The sequence below is a fragment of the Parasteatoda tepidariorum genome, chromosome 7, assembly GCF_982258835.1.
Source record: "Parasteatoda tepidariorum strain Cologne lab strain chromosome 7, Ptep-v5.0, whole genome shotgun sequence".
Lineage (NCBI taxonomy): Eukaryota > Metazoa > Arthropoda > Arachnida > Araneae > Theridiidae > Parasteatoda > Parasteatoda tepidariorum.
The window spans coordinates 11,046,661-11,061,493 of NC_141761.1; the positions used below are offsets into that span (position 1 = coordinate 11,046,661).

Consider the following 14,833-nt stretch of genomic DNA (forward strand, 5'->3'; position numbering starts at 1 on the left):
CTAAAATCGGTAATTTTTCTATACCATTCATACTGGCCCCAACTAAAATTGTCAAACGTTCTTTACTGTTTTTTCCGCCATGACAGGGTTCACCTTTAAAGGCAAAAGTTTTATCTGGTAAAAGATTGAAAAGCAGTCCACATTCATCCATGTTAAAAATGTTCTTTGGTTGATACCCTGAAATAATTTCAGGTAATTTAGCTTTCCATTCTTCAGCTTCTTGTAAATCAACGCTGTTACAATCTCCTTTAATTGTTTTATAAACTAGACCAGCTGTTTTTTTCATCCGATCAATCCATCCATTGGAAGGCGTAAAATCAACATTAAATTTCTCCGCAATCTCTAATGCTTTTCCTCTAAGAAGAGTTCCGTTGACAGGTATGTTGGCGGATCTTGCTTGTTTAAACCATATCATCAGTTTCTCTTCAATATTTTCGTATTTTCCTTTCTTCACTTTTTTTACTTTCTGGGATGCACCGGAACAAGAAGAGTTTAAGATGATGTCTTTCTTAGCAATAATGCCATTTAACGTAGTAGCAGGAAGATCTAAATTTTTTGCTATTTGAACTCGTGTTAATTGAGGATAGCTGTCAACAGCTTTTAAAATTTTTACTTTGTCATCAATAGATAGAGCTTTACGCTTAATGCCTTTACAGGACATTTTCCACAAAAATCAAACTTTTTACGATGATTTTTAAGATAATATAAGCGCCTACACTAAGAAAATTTTCAACGAAATGCTGCTAAATGTTTAGATGTATCTTTCTCTTCAGTTATTGAATGGGTGTGGACAGCAGTGAAGTTCGTGAGTCACCAGGCTATTCATTTAAGGTGGACACAATGGCAAAGCTATTCCCTACATTCTTATCAGTTTCATAGTTCATCTAAAGGTTCACATTCCTTTGCTCACACCTGTTCCTGATAAGTCACCTTTTTTTGTAACAAAGGAGTGATGAAGGTCAGTGGTCAGTACCCATACATGTGTTTGTAAGGGCAAGTTAAAACTAAATAAGACATTTTAAATAAAATTTTAAAAAATTGAAATTAGGAGTGGAAACTTCTTAAACGGGAAAAATACTTCTTATAAAAGTAAATTTAACATTATGGTAATTGTTTTTTTTAAAAAATAACTTCTTACGCGGGAAAACTTCTTAAAAGGGAACTTTTTAAGCGGGTTCCACTGTATTTAGAAAAAGTGTATTAGTCCTTTAGTACAAAAAAATTGAAGAAATTTATTTAGTAAAATTTTTATCAAGGAATTAAAGTTTTACATTAAATGCAGGGTATCTGCGCACCTAGAGAGTCATGAGGTCGCTGGAAAATCTAATTATTAAAATGGAATTTACCCCCCAATTTTATGGTGTTCCAAATATCTGAATTTGTATCAAAATCCCCTCTAACAGTCCTATTTTATTCAAATATGAAATGTTTTTATCATGTTCTTTAAAAATTACGGTGTTTTTTAAAAAAAGGAAAGAAAAAACATCATTTCTAGAGCGAATTATCTTTTAAACTTTAGAAATTTCCGAATTTTTATTATGTATTTATTTTATTTTATCAATCTTACTGAAGCAAGACAGTCATTGGCGAATTTTTTAATTCTAAAATGAGAACAGAAAAATCAGGAGTGTTTCTTTCCTTTCTGATGAACAAGAAAAGTATCATTAATTCAGTATATAATTCTGCAGGAAAAAAAGAAAAAAAATTGCTTTTGTATTTTTTTAGCTCTTTTATTGTTTAAACTTTACTCTGTTTTTTAAATCTATAAATATGAAGATGCAGAGTATAACAGTTTTGGTAATACCTATCATTTCAATGAACATTATTATAATAATTTTTTTTAAATTTATTGATGTGTTATTGTTGGAGAAAATAGTAACTTCATTAAGTCAAGAAAAATTCTTGGAATTTGTCATGAAAAGTCGTGAATTTGAAAATCTAAAATGTAGCAGATACCTTGGTTTTGGCATGTTGTAGTGCATCATTGCATCAATGATTTATGCATACACTTGCTGATAACTTAAGGAAGCTAACTATAAGGAAAAAAAACTGCAATAAAAGTCTTGATATACATACAATGTGAGGTCAATGAATTCAAAAATCATGTTCATTCACATGATCTTTGAATTTATTTGTAGCTATGAACACAAAGTTATAGTCAATTGTAAACACAGAACTTTCCTACCAACAAAAAGAAAAGAAATCTATTCACTTTTGAATGCAACTGTTTTATGATGTTTAAATATATTTACATTTTATCTGGTTTTACTCACTTTTGAATGTCTGTTACATTGTATTCAGTTTTATAAATTCCATGTGCTTTTAGGAAGAGAAATTTGTAGTATGCATTTACCTAAGATTTATTTTAAAACCGTTTGTTTGGCACAGTATGTCCTTTTGTGGACTTTGTGCCATTAAACCCTTCAAATTCAATTCAAAGAAAATAAATCTTATGACTTAAATTAATTTTATCTATAAAGCTAAATCAATTTCCATCCCAAAAATATTTTAACGTAAGAAGAAAAAAAAGGCTCTTTAGAAAATTAATGAATTGTGCATAACATCTCTAAATTGTACATTTCATTTTTAAATTGTTCTTTAAAGTTGGTTTTATTTGACCTGATTGAATCTTATATTATTTTCCTGTCAATTATAATTTAGACAGTTGTTAAAATTCTCTTTGATGATAAACTCTGTTTGTGGGGACTGTCGGGAAACAACTGAAATTTGGACACAAAGATTCAGTTTAAGCACTGCAGTATGTTTTTAATTTTGATTCATAATGAATTTTATTTGACTATAAAATTATAGTGGTCAAGAAATGAAGGCTTTACAAATTTTGCTTTCATCTTGTGAAATTCTGTTTCTTACAAAATGTTATATTTATGGTGAAACATTGTTGCGTACAGTGCAAATTTGCTTTATTATATATATGTGCTACGATTAATCTGGCTATTATTATTTATTATAGACAGATAGGTTAAAGATTATAACATTACCCAGACTTTGTGATGGTACATTAACCGGTAAATAATAGATCATTCATTTACATTGACTCACATGGTTATTACCATCAGTTACTATTAATCGGTTAATTTATTGATCGTAACATATATTCGTTGAAAAGATTTTATTTTAAAAATTAAGGGAAAACCCTGATTATAGAACTTCCATTAAAAGGAATATAATGTATATATCTAATTAAATATGTAATCTTGTTCCTGATTGTTATTTTGATCCTGATTGTTATTACCTCAATATTTAGTTTCGGAAATTTGATTTAAAATATTTTCACTCCTAGGATATATATCTGTATGTACAGGGCTAAGAATTTAAAATTATTATCTGAATATCAAAACCTATTCGCCATATTTTACAATTAATTTTTTTCCCTATAGAAAACTATCTTACGGTAATTTGTTTATATTAATTGGACCCAATTCTAATTGGATATGGCACATCTATCGAAAATTACTTTTTTTGGGTTAAAGAAAAATGCAAAAAGTTTGCTTTAATTTACTACTGTTGGTAGGGACATGTAACGTGAAATATATATAGAAGGAATAATCTAAGTTTTATAATATCCATCTATGACAAATTTTGGTAGTTTCTTTCAAATAAATGTTGAAAAATTTTCTTTTTATCTTTTTTTCTACTTAAATATTTTAATGAATATTTTTTTTTTTTAAAAAAAAAGATCTAATTATTGAATTGTGGAAGAGTAATTTGTTTGTCAATTTGTTTAATTTTATTTATTTATTTATTGTTTTGAAGAAAAAAAGGTCTGTAGCTCATATGTTGGGATATCTACAATAATGTAACTGTTGATCGAAATAATTTTACATGGAATTAATATAATATACTCCTAATGTAGGCTTCTGAGGAAATGGTACGTTTCCAACTGAGGCATGGTAATGATTTGCTTGCAATGGATGCATTGAAAGACTGTGATGTAAGTTTGTCTCTCTGGACTCTACTTAATACCTTTACAATTCTGCCACTTATTTAATGCATTTAAAGGATTTTGTATTTGAAATAGAATTTTTTTTATAAAACACAATTAAGTTACGTAAAGTTTCGTTTAAAAATTAGTCATGTGGGCTTGAGGAAAAACTATTTCATTTATATCAATGGATTTTTCGAAATGCTTATATTTTATTTGCATAGTCTGTTGATATATTTTAAAGGTTCAGATTTTTATTCTTTCTGAAGGTTTTATCTAGAGATGGAAAGAAATGCCCTTAAATTGTTTTTGATTTTAAAGAGTAGTCTGAAAATTAATGAAATACATGTGGATTAAATTATAACTTTCCTTTCGGTGTATGAAAAATAATTTGTTATATTTTATGCATATTTCAATTCTGTTTTATGTTTAAATACAATTTCTTTTAAAACATTTGTATGAATTATGTTTTGCTTAGAGTAATTTAGAATTGTTTATTCTTTTTTTATGCTTCCAAATCTAAATTAATTTATTCTGCATTTGATGACTAAATCGGGTATTTGTCTTTACAAATTCATAAAAGTATTCAGCTATAAGAAAAGTATATTTTTTGTTGTAATAGTTGTATAATAACTGAAATCATTTGAATTGGAAATATAGTTTAAAATTAAAAGCTAAAGTTTATTTTTCGCGTGAAATTATCTTTGGTTAAGAAAATTTTATAATTGTTTGCAAATTTTTTTTGAATCACTTAAAAAGTTCGCAAGATATGGCGAAATGTGTAAAAAATAAAATTATGATTAAGGGATCCAAACTTTGGGTTGCTCTCATAACCGAACTATGGAGACCCTATTTCCCAAATCATGGTTACCCCCTATACTTTGAGAGTCAGAAATTCAAAGCTGTTGGGAAAAAAAGCATGTTTATTCAGAGAAGGTATGTTTTTATGTCTAATTTTGTAACATAAAATATCATCTGCTCTAATTAATTAAAATTTTTGAGGTCACCCCCTCGAATCATTATGATGGATTCCTAGAACGTTAAGATCAGATCGTTTGATCAAAATTTAATCAGGGTGGTCTGTTTGTACATCTTTTATGAATTCGAAAGATAAGATGTTAAATATCTGATAGAGGCCAGATTTCTCTGAGCAGATTGTGTTTCCAATAACTGAACTGTTGATTCTTTGCAGGAGTCTGTTTAAAAGAAATTTGGGTCCGTTAACGGACCTTTCACAAAATATCTTTTCATAAAAACAGACCTTTCACAAAATATTTTATTGCTCTTTTAAATTTTAATTTTTTTATTATTTATTTTTACAGTGTTGAGCATAATCTTGTATCTCTTTACAATTTAAAAACTCCTTGAAAAAGTGTTTTGCAATAACAGGACCCTATTTGCACACATTCGCGAAAGCAGGACCCTGGTTTATGGAATGTGACTTAACGTTTATTTTATATTCACAAATTACGAGTAATTTTTTTCACAATTTTACAAAAACGGACCTTTCACAACTTGTCTGGACAGACCCCTGCTTTGTGTAAGCAGGGGTCTGTCTAGGTTTTTATGAGAGGTACCTATTTTGTGAAAATTTGGACATAATTTGTGAAAATTAAAAATTCTATAAGAAACCAATTCAAAAATATGGTAAAGAAAGAAAATATTTTAAAAAATTGTCTACAAATAAAAATAATTCATGACTATCAAATTTTTATATATTTTTCCCCACATATTCGAAAATAATTTTGCTATTGTAAAATTTTGAGCTTAAAATTGTATCCAAATTTAAAAATCCATAAAAGTTATTGTCCATTGTTAAATTTCAACTTGAATTTAAAAAAACAACATGCATTTAGCAGTTCTTGCTCTAGAAGTTATTTTCATTATGTGAACATTTCCCATGCGCTCATACAGAAACAAGTTTCAAGGAGAGAAAATGTTTAAGAAAAAAGTAAATGCAGGGGCCGCATTCCCCCTAAAATTCATAAAATTCCTAAAAGTATGTGCAAACCCAAAAAATCTGATAAAATTTTGTTGGTGTTCCTAAAAAATTAGAGTTAGAGGCTAAATATAAATAAAAAAGCAATAATCTAAAATATAAGAATTTAACTACGTTAATTAAAACTGTTTTAATTTTGCCACATGGGAATTCTGATCCTGAGAGAGGTTTTTCGTTAAATAAAGCAATGCTTAATGTGAGTCACCATGAGTTTACTATTATGTCGCTTAGACTAATCAAAGATACCATTCGAAATTATGGAGGAGTGTTGAAGATCACCACAACACTATTGAGGGCAGTAAAAGAATCTCACAAATCATATCAAGAATATTTTAGAAAAATGATCATGATTAATTTGTTTTCCTCTAACTTCTAATATAAATTGCTGATTTGAAATCTAATAATTAATATCACACAATAGTTTTTCTTAATTAAGTAAGGTTATAATAAAATTTTGATTAAGAAGGTAAAAATTAAATAAAAATCCAAGTTGGTGTTAATTTATTTTTTCTCTTGATTTATTCTCACTTTTGCTTGTTCCTGAATTATGCACTTAACTTCTGATAGGTAATATGTAAAGTTGAAATTTCATTTTTACACTTTAGAGATTTCATTCTTGACTTAATAAATTTCAGAGCTTTATTTTATGACTTGCAATTATTTATGATATGTGTGGATGAATTGTAATAATCTTCTGTTATGTAATAAACTACCGTGTGATCTGTTTTTATCCTAGCAAAATCATATATAACCCCTAAAATTTACCTAAAATGTTTTGAAAAAAGTTCCTAAAATTACCCTAAAATTTTAAAAAACTTTGCTGCTACCCCTGATATCTATTAGAATAAATTTAGAACAATTTCAAATATTTAGAATAGTGTTTGAATTTCAACTTCTTGTAAAGTTCACAAAGGGAGCTCCTCATTCTTTAATTAAAAAAAAAAAAAAACTCTGCAAAAAAAAAAAGAAGCTTTCTATAATATGGCGTAAGCGACTGTTTAGGCTTACCACTCGGCACTATCTTGCGAAGCACGTACTACCTTTTCTTGCGGGGATACAAAAACAAAATTTTAAGAGGCGGGGAGGAAAATCTTAGAACTTGCTTTTTTTCAAAAGTATTTTGTGAAACTACCATTTTTCCTAGAGTTGATTTTTAAAGGTACCTCTAAACAGTAGTAAATTTGCCCTGGGCAGACCCCTGGTAAGGTACAGAAAAGTTTAATAAAACATTGTGTTTCAGGTAAATGTGAAGGAACAAGGCAGGCTATTGAGACAGGAGGAGTTCACTGTGTGGCACGGGAGGCTGAGGAAGAATATGAATGCGTCACATCTTCCTTTTTGAGGATCTCGTTCTCTTCAGTAAAGCACAGAGAGACCCCCAGAGGAAGGGATATGATGTCTACCACTACAAACACAGCATCAAAGTATGCATTTTTATGATAATTTAATTTTCTGACATCCTTTATAAGACAAATGTTGTTCAGATAGCCTTCGCATAAGTAAAAGTATGAATCATATCTATTAGATTAGAGTTGCACAACTTGCGGTCTGCGGGCCACATGTGGCCCACCAAACCCATGATGTGCAACCTGAACAAAAGCAGTTCAGGTTTCGGCAGCAACCTGAACAGAATTTTTAAAAAAGAATCGTTATTTTTTCTGGAAGAAAAATTCGGAATATTTAAATTGCGTATTTAAGTTTTTGACTTTTAAGTTGGACTTTTGTAATATGTAACATGATTTAAAAAAACATGAATTTTCCCATTGTTTTTAATTATTTCAATTTATTTGAAAACTTTTTTGATAAGTCAATTCTGATTCTGTTTATTTTTCTGAGTAATCAGTTTTGCAGTTTCTAATTTGAAACATTTAAAAGTATTTAATTTTATGCAAACATATTACAAGGTTAACTGATAAAAAGAAATTAGTGCCTAGAACAATGATGTTTATTGAACAATTACTACCAACAATTGCTGTCAACATGTCTGTCTAAATACTTCAGCATGTGACCCTTCATTGGCTCATCTGCTGCGCATGTGGCCCTTCACTTCAAAAGTTTGTGCATCTCTATATTAGATGTAACACTCCTATGTAATTTCACTTGTGTAATTACTTTATTATAAATGCATTTTCTAATTGTACGTATATAATATCAAAATTATTGTATTCCCAAAATATGTAAGCCCTTGGGATAGAAATATGTTGTTGCAATTAGATTTTAGATTCTTCCACTAATTTGTGTGCATATATCAAGACCATTAAATTGCAGTCAATAATTTATATTCGGACATCAGAAATTATCATTGAAATTTATTTAAAACATAAACTCTCTTCCTCTTTATCCATCTATTATTTTTATTTGTAGACAAAACAAAAGACTTAAATTTGATCAATTGAGTCTTTTAATTAGAACTCGCCTGCATTTATGGTAAGGCAACAATGTAATATGATACTCAAAAGTATTCAGATACTGAAATGAAATCTATTTTTTTGTTTTGGAGAATTACGTGTCCCTGTAAAACAAGGACTGGGCGATAAATTGATGCTTTGGAAAATATTGATTATGTGCAATCATCGCCGATCCGATGTTTTAATTGGCAATTTTCCGAAGCATCGGAAATTGGAATTTACTGAGACGTGTATGATATTTCCCGGTGTATCATTTACATCGTTGTCAACACGCTCAATGTTGAGCATTGTTCCTGATAGCACAGGGATGTCTGCAAGCTTTCTCGAATAGCTTTTTCCTGTGTGCAGTGATAACTGTGGCGATGATCTTTATCTTTCCCTGATTTTTTTACATAGTGACTCATGGTTTTGCTGACCTGAATCTGAATTGTTGTAGAAATCTTGTGTGTGTGTGCAAATCCTGTTGGGTGTTTTTTACAATCAATCCAGCCGTTTAATGTTTTTTAACCGCTATTTTTCTGACATCTTTAAGCATTGAGAAATAATTATTAAAAACAAGGCATCATTTATTTTAAAAAGAAAGCAACTTACTAATTGCGAATTTACACAGTACTAGATATTAAGCATTAATGTACCAAAACATTGTGGTGAATCAAAATATTGCTATGCTAGCGTGACGATGCATCACGATACCAAAATCTTAGTATCGCCCAGTCCTACTAAAAAACACAATAGCTTGTTTTCTTTGTCCTCTCCAATTCTTAGTGTATTTCAAATGCTTACAGTACTAAAGCAGTGATTTAAGGGATGTGCTGATAATGTATGTGGCTTGAACATGTAAATGCGATAGAGATGTCCAAGTCCTCTTCTGCAGTTGTGAATGCAACATAATAATATAACATACATAGCCAGACTAATTTGCCTGGTTATGTATGTTCTATTATCTTTACTTTTAATTTAAGTGGGCTTTAAAAATCATGAAAATCAAGAATAATATTTCTTTCTAATAGTTGCCTTTTAATGTTTCATTGATGAATTTCTTGGTTAATTAAAATGGCTGTAATCTTTAAATATTTTAAAAGGTAACACCATCATCAATGACTCGACAGCCTAGGGTGGGCCTTGGCCTTTTCAAGAAGTTTTTTCCAGGCTAACCTTTTTGCAAGCGTTTTCCAGTTTTTAGTTTTTAAGACCAAAAGGTCTTTTTCTAGGCAATCTCTGGTATACCTTGGTGCATACTGACTCCTTATACTCCTTGGAAATAAAAAAGTCTCCAATAAAAGAGTACTTGGAACTACTTAGGTTTCCAAATAAGTCCTTAGAAACTCCTTAGATTATTCTGTTGCATAGATGAACTTACTTAGTCTGCTGATGAATTTGCTGTCCAAGCAGGGAAACTAAATGATATGACTTAGCTGTCAAAATCTAATAGTTTAAGAAAAACTTTAAAAGAAGAAAAAAAATTGAATTGCAAGATTTAGAAGAAAAAAATAACAGCAAATAACTTTAATTTTGCATATTATGTACAAGCAAACTTAATTAATATATATATATATTTTTTTAAATGCCTTAGATTTTCTTATATATTCAAATTTAAAAACATAAGATTGATAGGTTTTCATGTTAATCTTTAGCATCTGTACTTTAACAAAATTTATTAAATTATTTGAAACTGGAAAATGTATTTATGTGTAAAAGTGATAACTTTATTTATTTTTCTTGATGAAGTTTAACGAAGTCAAAATTTATATCAAAAGAGCTAGAAAAAATTATGCAAAATAGTCATTTTTGCAAGTTTCTTATAATAACTGCTTTTTAATTAAAAAAAAAAAAACTGCTTAGTTATCTTTTACACATTGTTTTTAAATTTTTGATAAGTCCTTAAAACTTTGTATTCCTTGGATTTCTTCTTCTGATCACTGTATAAACAAATTAAATTAAGTTATAAAGAACTGTTAAAACATCATAATCACATTTTGTAAAATTTTATTTATTCATTTTTTTAAAGTTACTTTTTTGTTAGCGAATCACGTGTATGCATTTCTACGAATCGCATTATGAATACTCAATTACAAATAGCATACTAATTTTTGTAATCAAATACTTTAAAATATGAATACTCAGACTCTTTAATAATATATATATATTTTAAAAATTTTGTATAAACTGAAATAAATAGGAAATAAGTGTTTTTTTAAGAGTTAACTAGAAAACTTTATGTTATTTTAGAAATTTTAATTTTTTTAAACCTAATCTATCTTTATAATACTTAATGCTAAGCAATTGAATTAATTTTTAGTTTCTTATGTTCCAGAAGAAATAGGTTTCTTACAGACCAACCCTGATTTCAAATGTATTTATTAGTTTTCTTATATAGTTAATCATAGCCAGTGTTGATAAGTTTTTGACGCATGACCATTTTTACCATGATTTTTACAGTCATAGCTAAAACCTCTTAGTCAAAAAAATAAAAAACTTTGGTGACTTTGTGTTTTTATTTTATTTCACCATGTTAAATATTAAATTAAAAAAATACTTTTTAGGAAAAAAGCTATAAAAGGTAATTGATAAATGACGACTTAAGATAAATTATAAAATATATATTTAAAAGTATGCACTTGCTAATGCATGCTTCATCACAACTATCTTGATTACTAAAAATGCCATTTTTTAGTTCTGATTTACAATAATGTAGATTTTCCAAAATAAGTTAATTGAAAATCAGGTACAACAGCAGTAGGTTTTTAATTAGAATAGCTTTAGTTACAAACTTTAGATAAATATTTCTAGGTGTATTAAAAAAAAGGCTGAATGGATCTGAGTACCTAAATAAAATTTGCATACAATTTATTAAAACATATTTTTAATGTATTATCAGTATTTTTAATGTATGTTGCAAATCAACTACAACTTTTTCTGCAATTTCTTATAATTCATATTCGATACTATGCTAAAATAATTATATAATAAATATATATGTGCATAATGGCAAAATTAGTCGTTAAATGCTAAAATAATACTAAATTAATGTCTGCTTAACCACATTAACACTAAATGTACCATAACCGGTCAAATGACCACTTAAGAACTATTGCATCGAAAATGCGCTTATGATCTTATCGTTTTTGCGCATTTGACTGCGCGACTTTTTCTAACAATTATAAATAGTAAATATTCTATTATTATTATTTTTTTGTATTTTGTTTGTTTCGAACAATGCTTGTTCTGTACCTATTTCTTCCACAACCGGTCATTTGACCGTTAGAACAATATATTGCTTTATAAGGTTATTCGATCAGAAATGCTCGTTTAACGTATTGCATTCTATGAGTTGCACATTTTTGCAAAGACTGTTGCGTAGTTATTTCAATCAGAATGACTGTGAATGTTAATTTCTATTAAGTATCTAAAATTTTCGATTGGCATTTTTGTGTCAGAAAAAGAGACAAAAACTAAATATTTTGGTAAATAACTTATATTTTATTTAGATCAGCTTTACTTCATTTTTAACTAACTGTTAATTTTTACCCACAAAAATGTCTAAACAATCTGGACTGCGCAAGTTCTTAGAAGATATAATATTAATCATTAGAATAATAATAATAGGAATTATAGAAATAATAATAATTAGAAGAATTATGTTTGCGGAAAATGTACAATGGAAACACCCTTTATAATGTAAAAAATTGCGTTGAGTAATGAATTAAAAATTCTTATTCTTTGTGTTTTTAATATATAAAAATTGGCAATACCCAATTTTTTTTAAAATTATAGTAAAATTATTTTTAAGTTTATTTCCTTCTTAACAGCCATATTTCATTCATTTCAGTCAAGAAATATAAAGTCCGGTCATTTGACCGGCTATGGTAGAAATAGATATTTATTATGTGTTGTTATAATTAGTGTTAAACGCAAGGGGGAATGTTTTTGATGTTATGTTTTTGATGTGTCAAAAATGGCACTAATTTGTTATTTCTTTTTAGACGACAGATTTGGGACTGACTGAGCAGTTGGGAGACAGCCCAACAAAATTTGAGATCTGGTTCCGAAAGAGAAAAGAGAGCACCCACTCCTGAAATCAAAGCTGCCTGGGTGACTGATATTAGAAAAATACTTCTCAGGCAGGCCTGCATGAATAAAGGTTATTTATTGATTGGTGTTTCATTCTTATTTAACGTTTAAACAGAGATGATTGTGCTCAGGAAAAAATCCAGATTTCCGGATTTTTCGCTAACTGTGATCTGGAAATCCAAGATCCAGATGTTCCAAGAAATCATTCATCACATTTATAAATAATTTTTGTATATTTTGTATAAAAATATTAGAACTAGAACTTAAACTTGCATTGCATCTCTTTCATTTGTAAATATTTTTTCTGGTAGAATAATGAAAGTTATTAGAGATAAAAGTAAACTTATACATAATTATTCATTTAAATTATGCTGTATGTAATTTCATGTTTTGAAAATATCAATGATTTTAATTTATCAAGACATAAATTTTTTGAAATGCTTCATTAATGATTTTACTCAAGAAATTTTAAGCATTTTTGAATTGGGCTCGCAATCACCCCTGTTTAAATGATAAGAGAGTGTATTATTTAATATTCAAAGTAGAAAAAATAATAATAAAGACCAAATGTGGAGTAAAGAATGTGAAACTTATAACTTTTCATTAGCTGTATTTAAAATAATTTTCTATTTAATAAACATAATTCAATTATATCCATTTAGTTTTATGTCTGTAAAATTAGAAATACCTTATTAAATATGTAGTGTGTTTGTTCTGCCAAGAGTAAATATAGAATCTTTTTATTTTTATAGTGGCAAGTTTAGTAATTGGATGATAATTTTAACTGTGTGAGTTTGAAATGTTAATATATTTTATTTACTTTATTGTATAGTGTTGTTTTTAAATAATATTAAGCATTATTAATATATTTTATCACAGCTTTGAGTGGTATATGTTAAAATAAATAAAATTAAATGTAAATTAAAAAGGGATATTTTTTTGCCAATTCCGTAAAGTAATCAAACACAACACAAAATACAAAACTCACGTAGATTCTAATCAAGATTTCACAATGAAAAAGGTTCAGGTTATTAATGTTTTCAATTTGCAAAATTAAAGTTTTAACTCGTGTAACTGTCTGATATTTGAAAAGGAGATATATTCATGTTTGTTGTGAAAAAGATAAATAATTAATTTAAAAAAAAAATGCTACAGGAATCAATATGAAGTGTGACATTTATTTTTACCAACATTCACGCAGGTGTTTGTTGGAGGGGAACTATATTCTTAGTGGTTGCAGCACTACAGCCACCTGGATTTTATTTCTGGTACCGTCAGCATTTGCTGCAGGTCATTTCTGACAAAGCGCATTTTTCATTCGGTGGACTTTGAAATGTCGCCTTTATAGCAGCAGGCGAACATTAAATTGTTCGTTATTCTAGGTGAATCTTCTGATATGCTTGAAATTCTGAAGAAAGCATATTAAGGGTATCTGCGCACCTGGAAAGTCATGGAATTCGGTATTGAACAAAATTTGTCATGAATGATTTTAAAGTAAAATAGTTGTTATCAAGCAGTTTTGATATGATTTTTCAGCTTAAATATTAAAAGGTGTATCTTAATAGTTTTATGAATCTAGTCATTGATTTGATAATGAAAATTCAATAATTTACATTTAAACATAAGTTTATTTTATAAATTATAATTTACTTATTTTATGATTAGGCTTGTAAAAATACAATTTGCTTTAAAAGTGGAAAATCACAAATACCTTTAGCCTATTTAGTAAGAATTATATTCGTATTTTCAGTATTTGTACTTAAAAGCATTTTTTTTATTAATGTTTGTTCTTAAAAACACTGTGTGATTTGTAACATAATAACATATGATTTGATTACGATATTTTAAGTTTTTTTTAAATTTAGCCATTAAAGGCATTTCTTAAAAAAAAATTCTCCATTTTTTAAAATTTTAATGTATATAAAATTGACTTTAAAATATTACTACTATTTAAAATAGATCGCAGTTAAAAACTGATTTAAATTTTAGTACTTGATATAATTGATATTTAATATAATACTTGTCTGTATTAAAAATAATTTTTTCCACTTAAATTGGAAAAAACTGATTTATTCTGCGGTGTCTTTTTCCACTGTGGAAAAAGACATGCCACCTGGTATAATTGTTATATGCACTAACATGAAGATTGCCCTTTACAGCGAATCGCCAGGCAGAGAATCAGTCTATGGGAATAGGGAACAAGCCATGCCTTGATATAAGACCTAGTGAAGATCAAATAAGCGATTGTTCTATTAGTATACAACAACTCACAAGAGGTAATATATTTCTAGAGGCCTTTCTAATGTTTTGTTACACTCTTAACTTGGCAAACAACTGATCAACTCCTTTGTATATTTGACATTTTGTTAATAAGGTTTGGCCATGCTATAAAAATATGGCCAGTAGGGAACT

The 14,833-nt window shown here is 28.2% G+C and overlaps 1 protein-coding gene across 6 annotated transcripts in view; it reads left to right on the forward strand.

Annotated features, from left to right (window-relative positions):
• LOC122272235 (uncharacterized) overlaps nucleotides 1-14,833 on the forward strand; it is a 66,932-nt gene that overhangs the window by 34,634 nt on the left and 17,465 nt on the right. For 2 of the 6 annotated variants that reach the window (XM_087167306.1, XM_087167311.1), the window contains exons 7-10: nucleotides 3,875-3,952; nucleotides 7,183-7,366; nucleotides 12,334-12,491; nucleotides 14,581-14,697. In XM_087167306.1, coding sequence (XP_087023432.1) covers nucleotides 12,482-12,491; nucleotides 14,581-14,697 — 127 coding nt within the window. In that variant the 5' untranslated portion in view covers nucleotides 3,875-3,952; nucleotides 7,183-7,366; nucleotides 12,334-12,481. Of the gene's footprint in view, nucleotides 1-2,956; nucleotides 3,027-3,874; nucleotides 3,953-7,182; nucleotides 7,367-12,333; nucleotides 12,492-13,803; nucleotides 13,882-14,580; nucleotides 14,698-14,833 lie in introns of those variants that run through there. The other 4 variants (XM_087167309.1, XM_087167307.1, XM_087167308.1 and 1 more) reach the window with 4 other exon arrangements.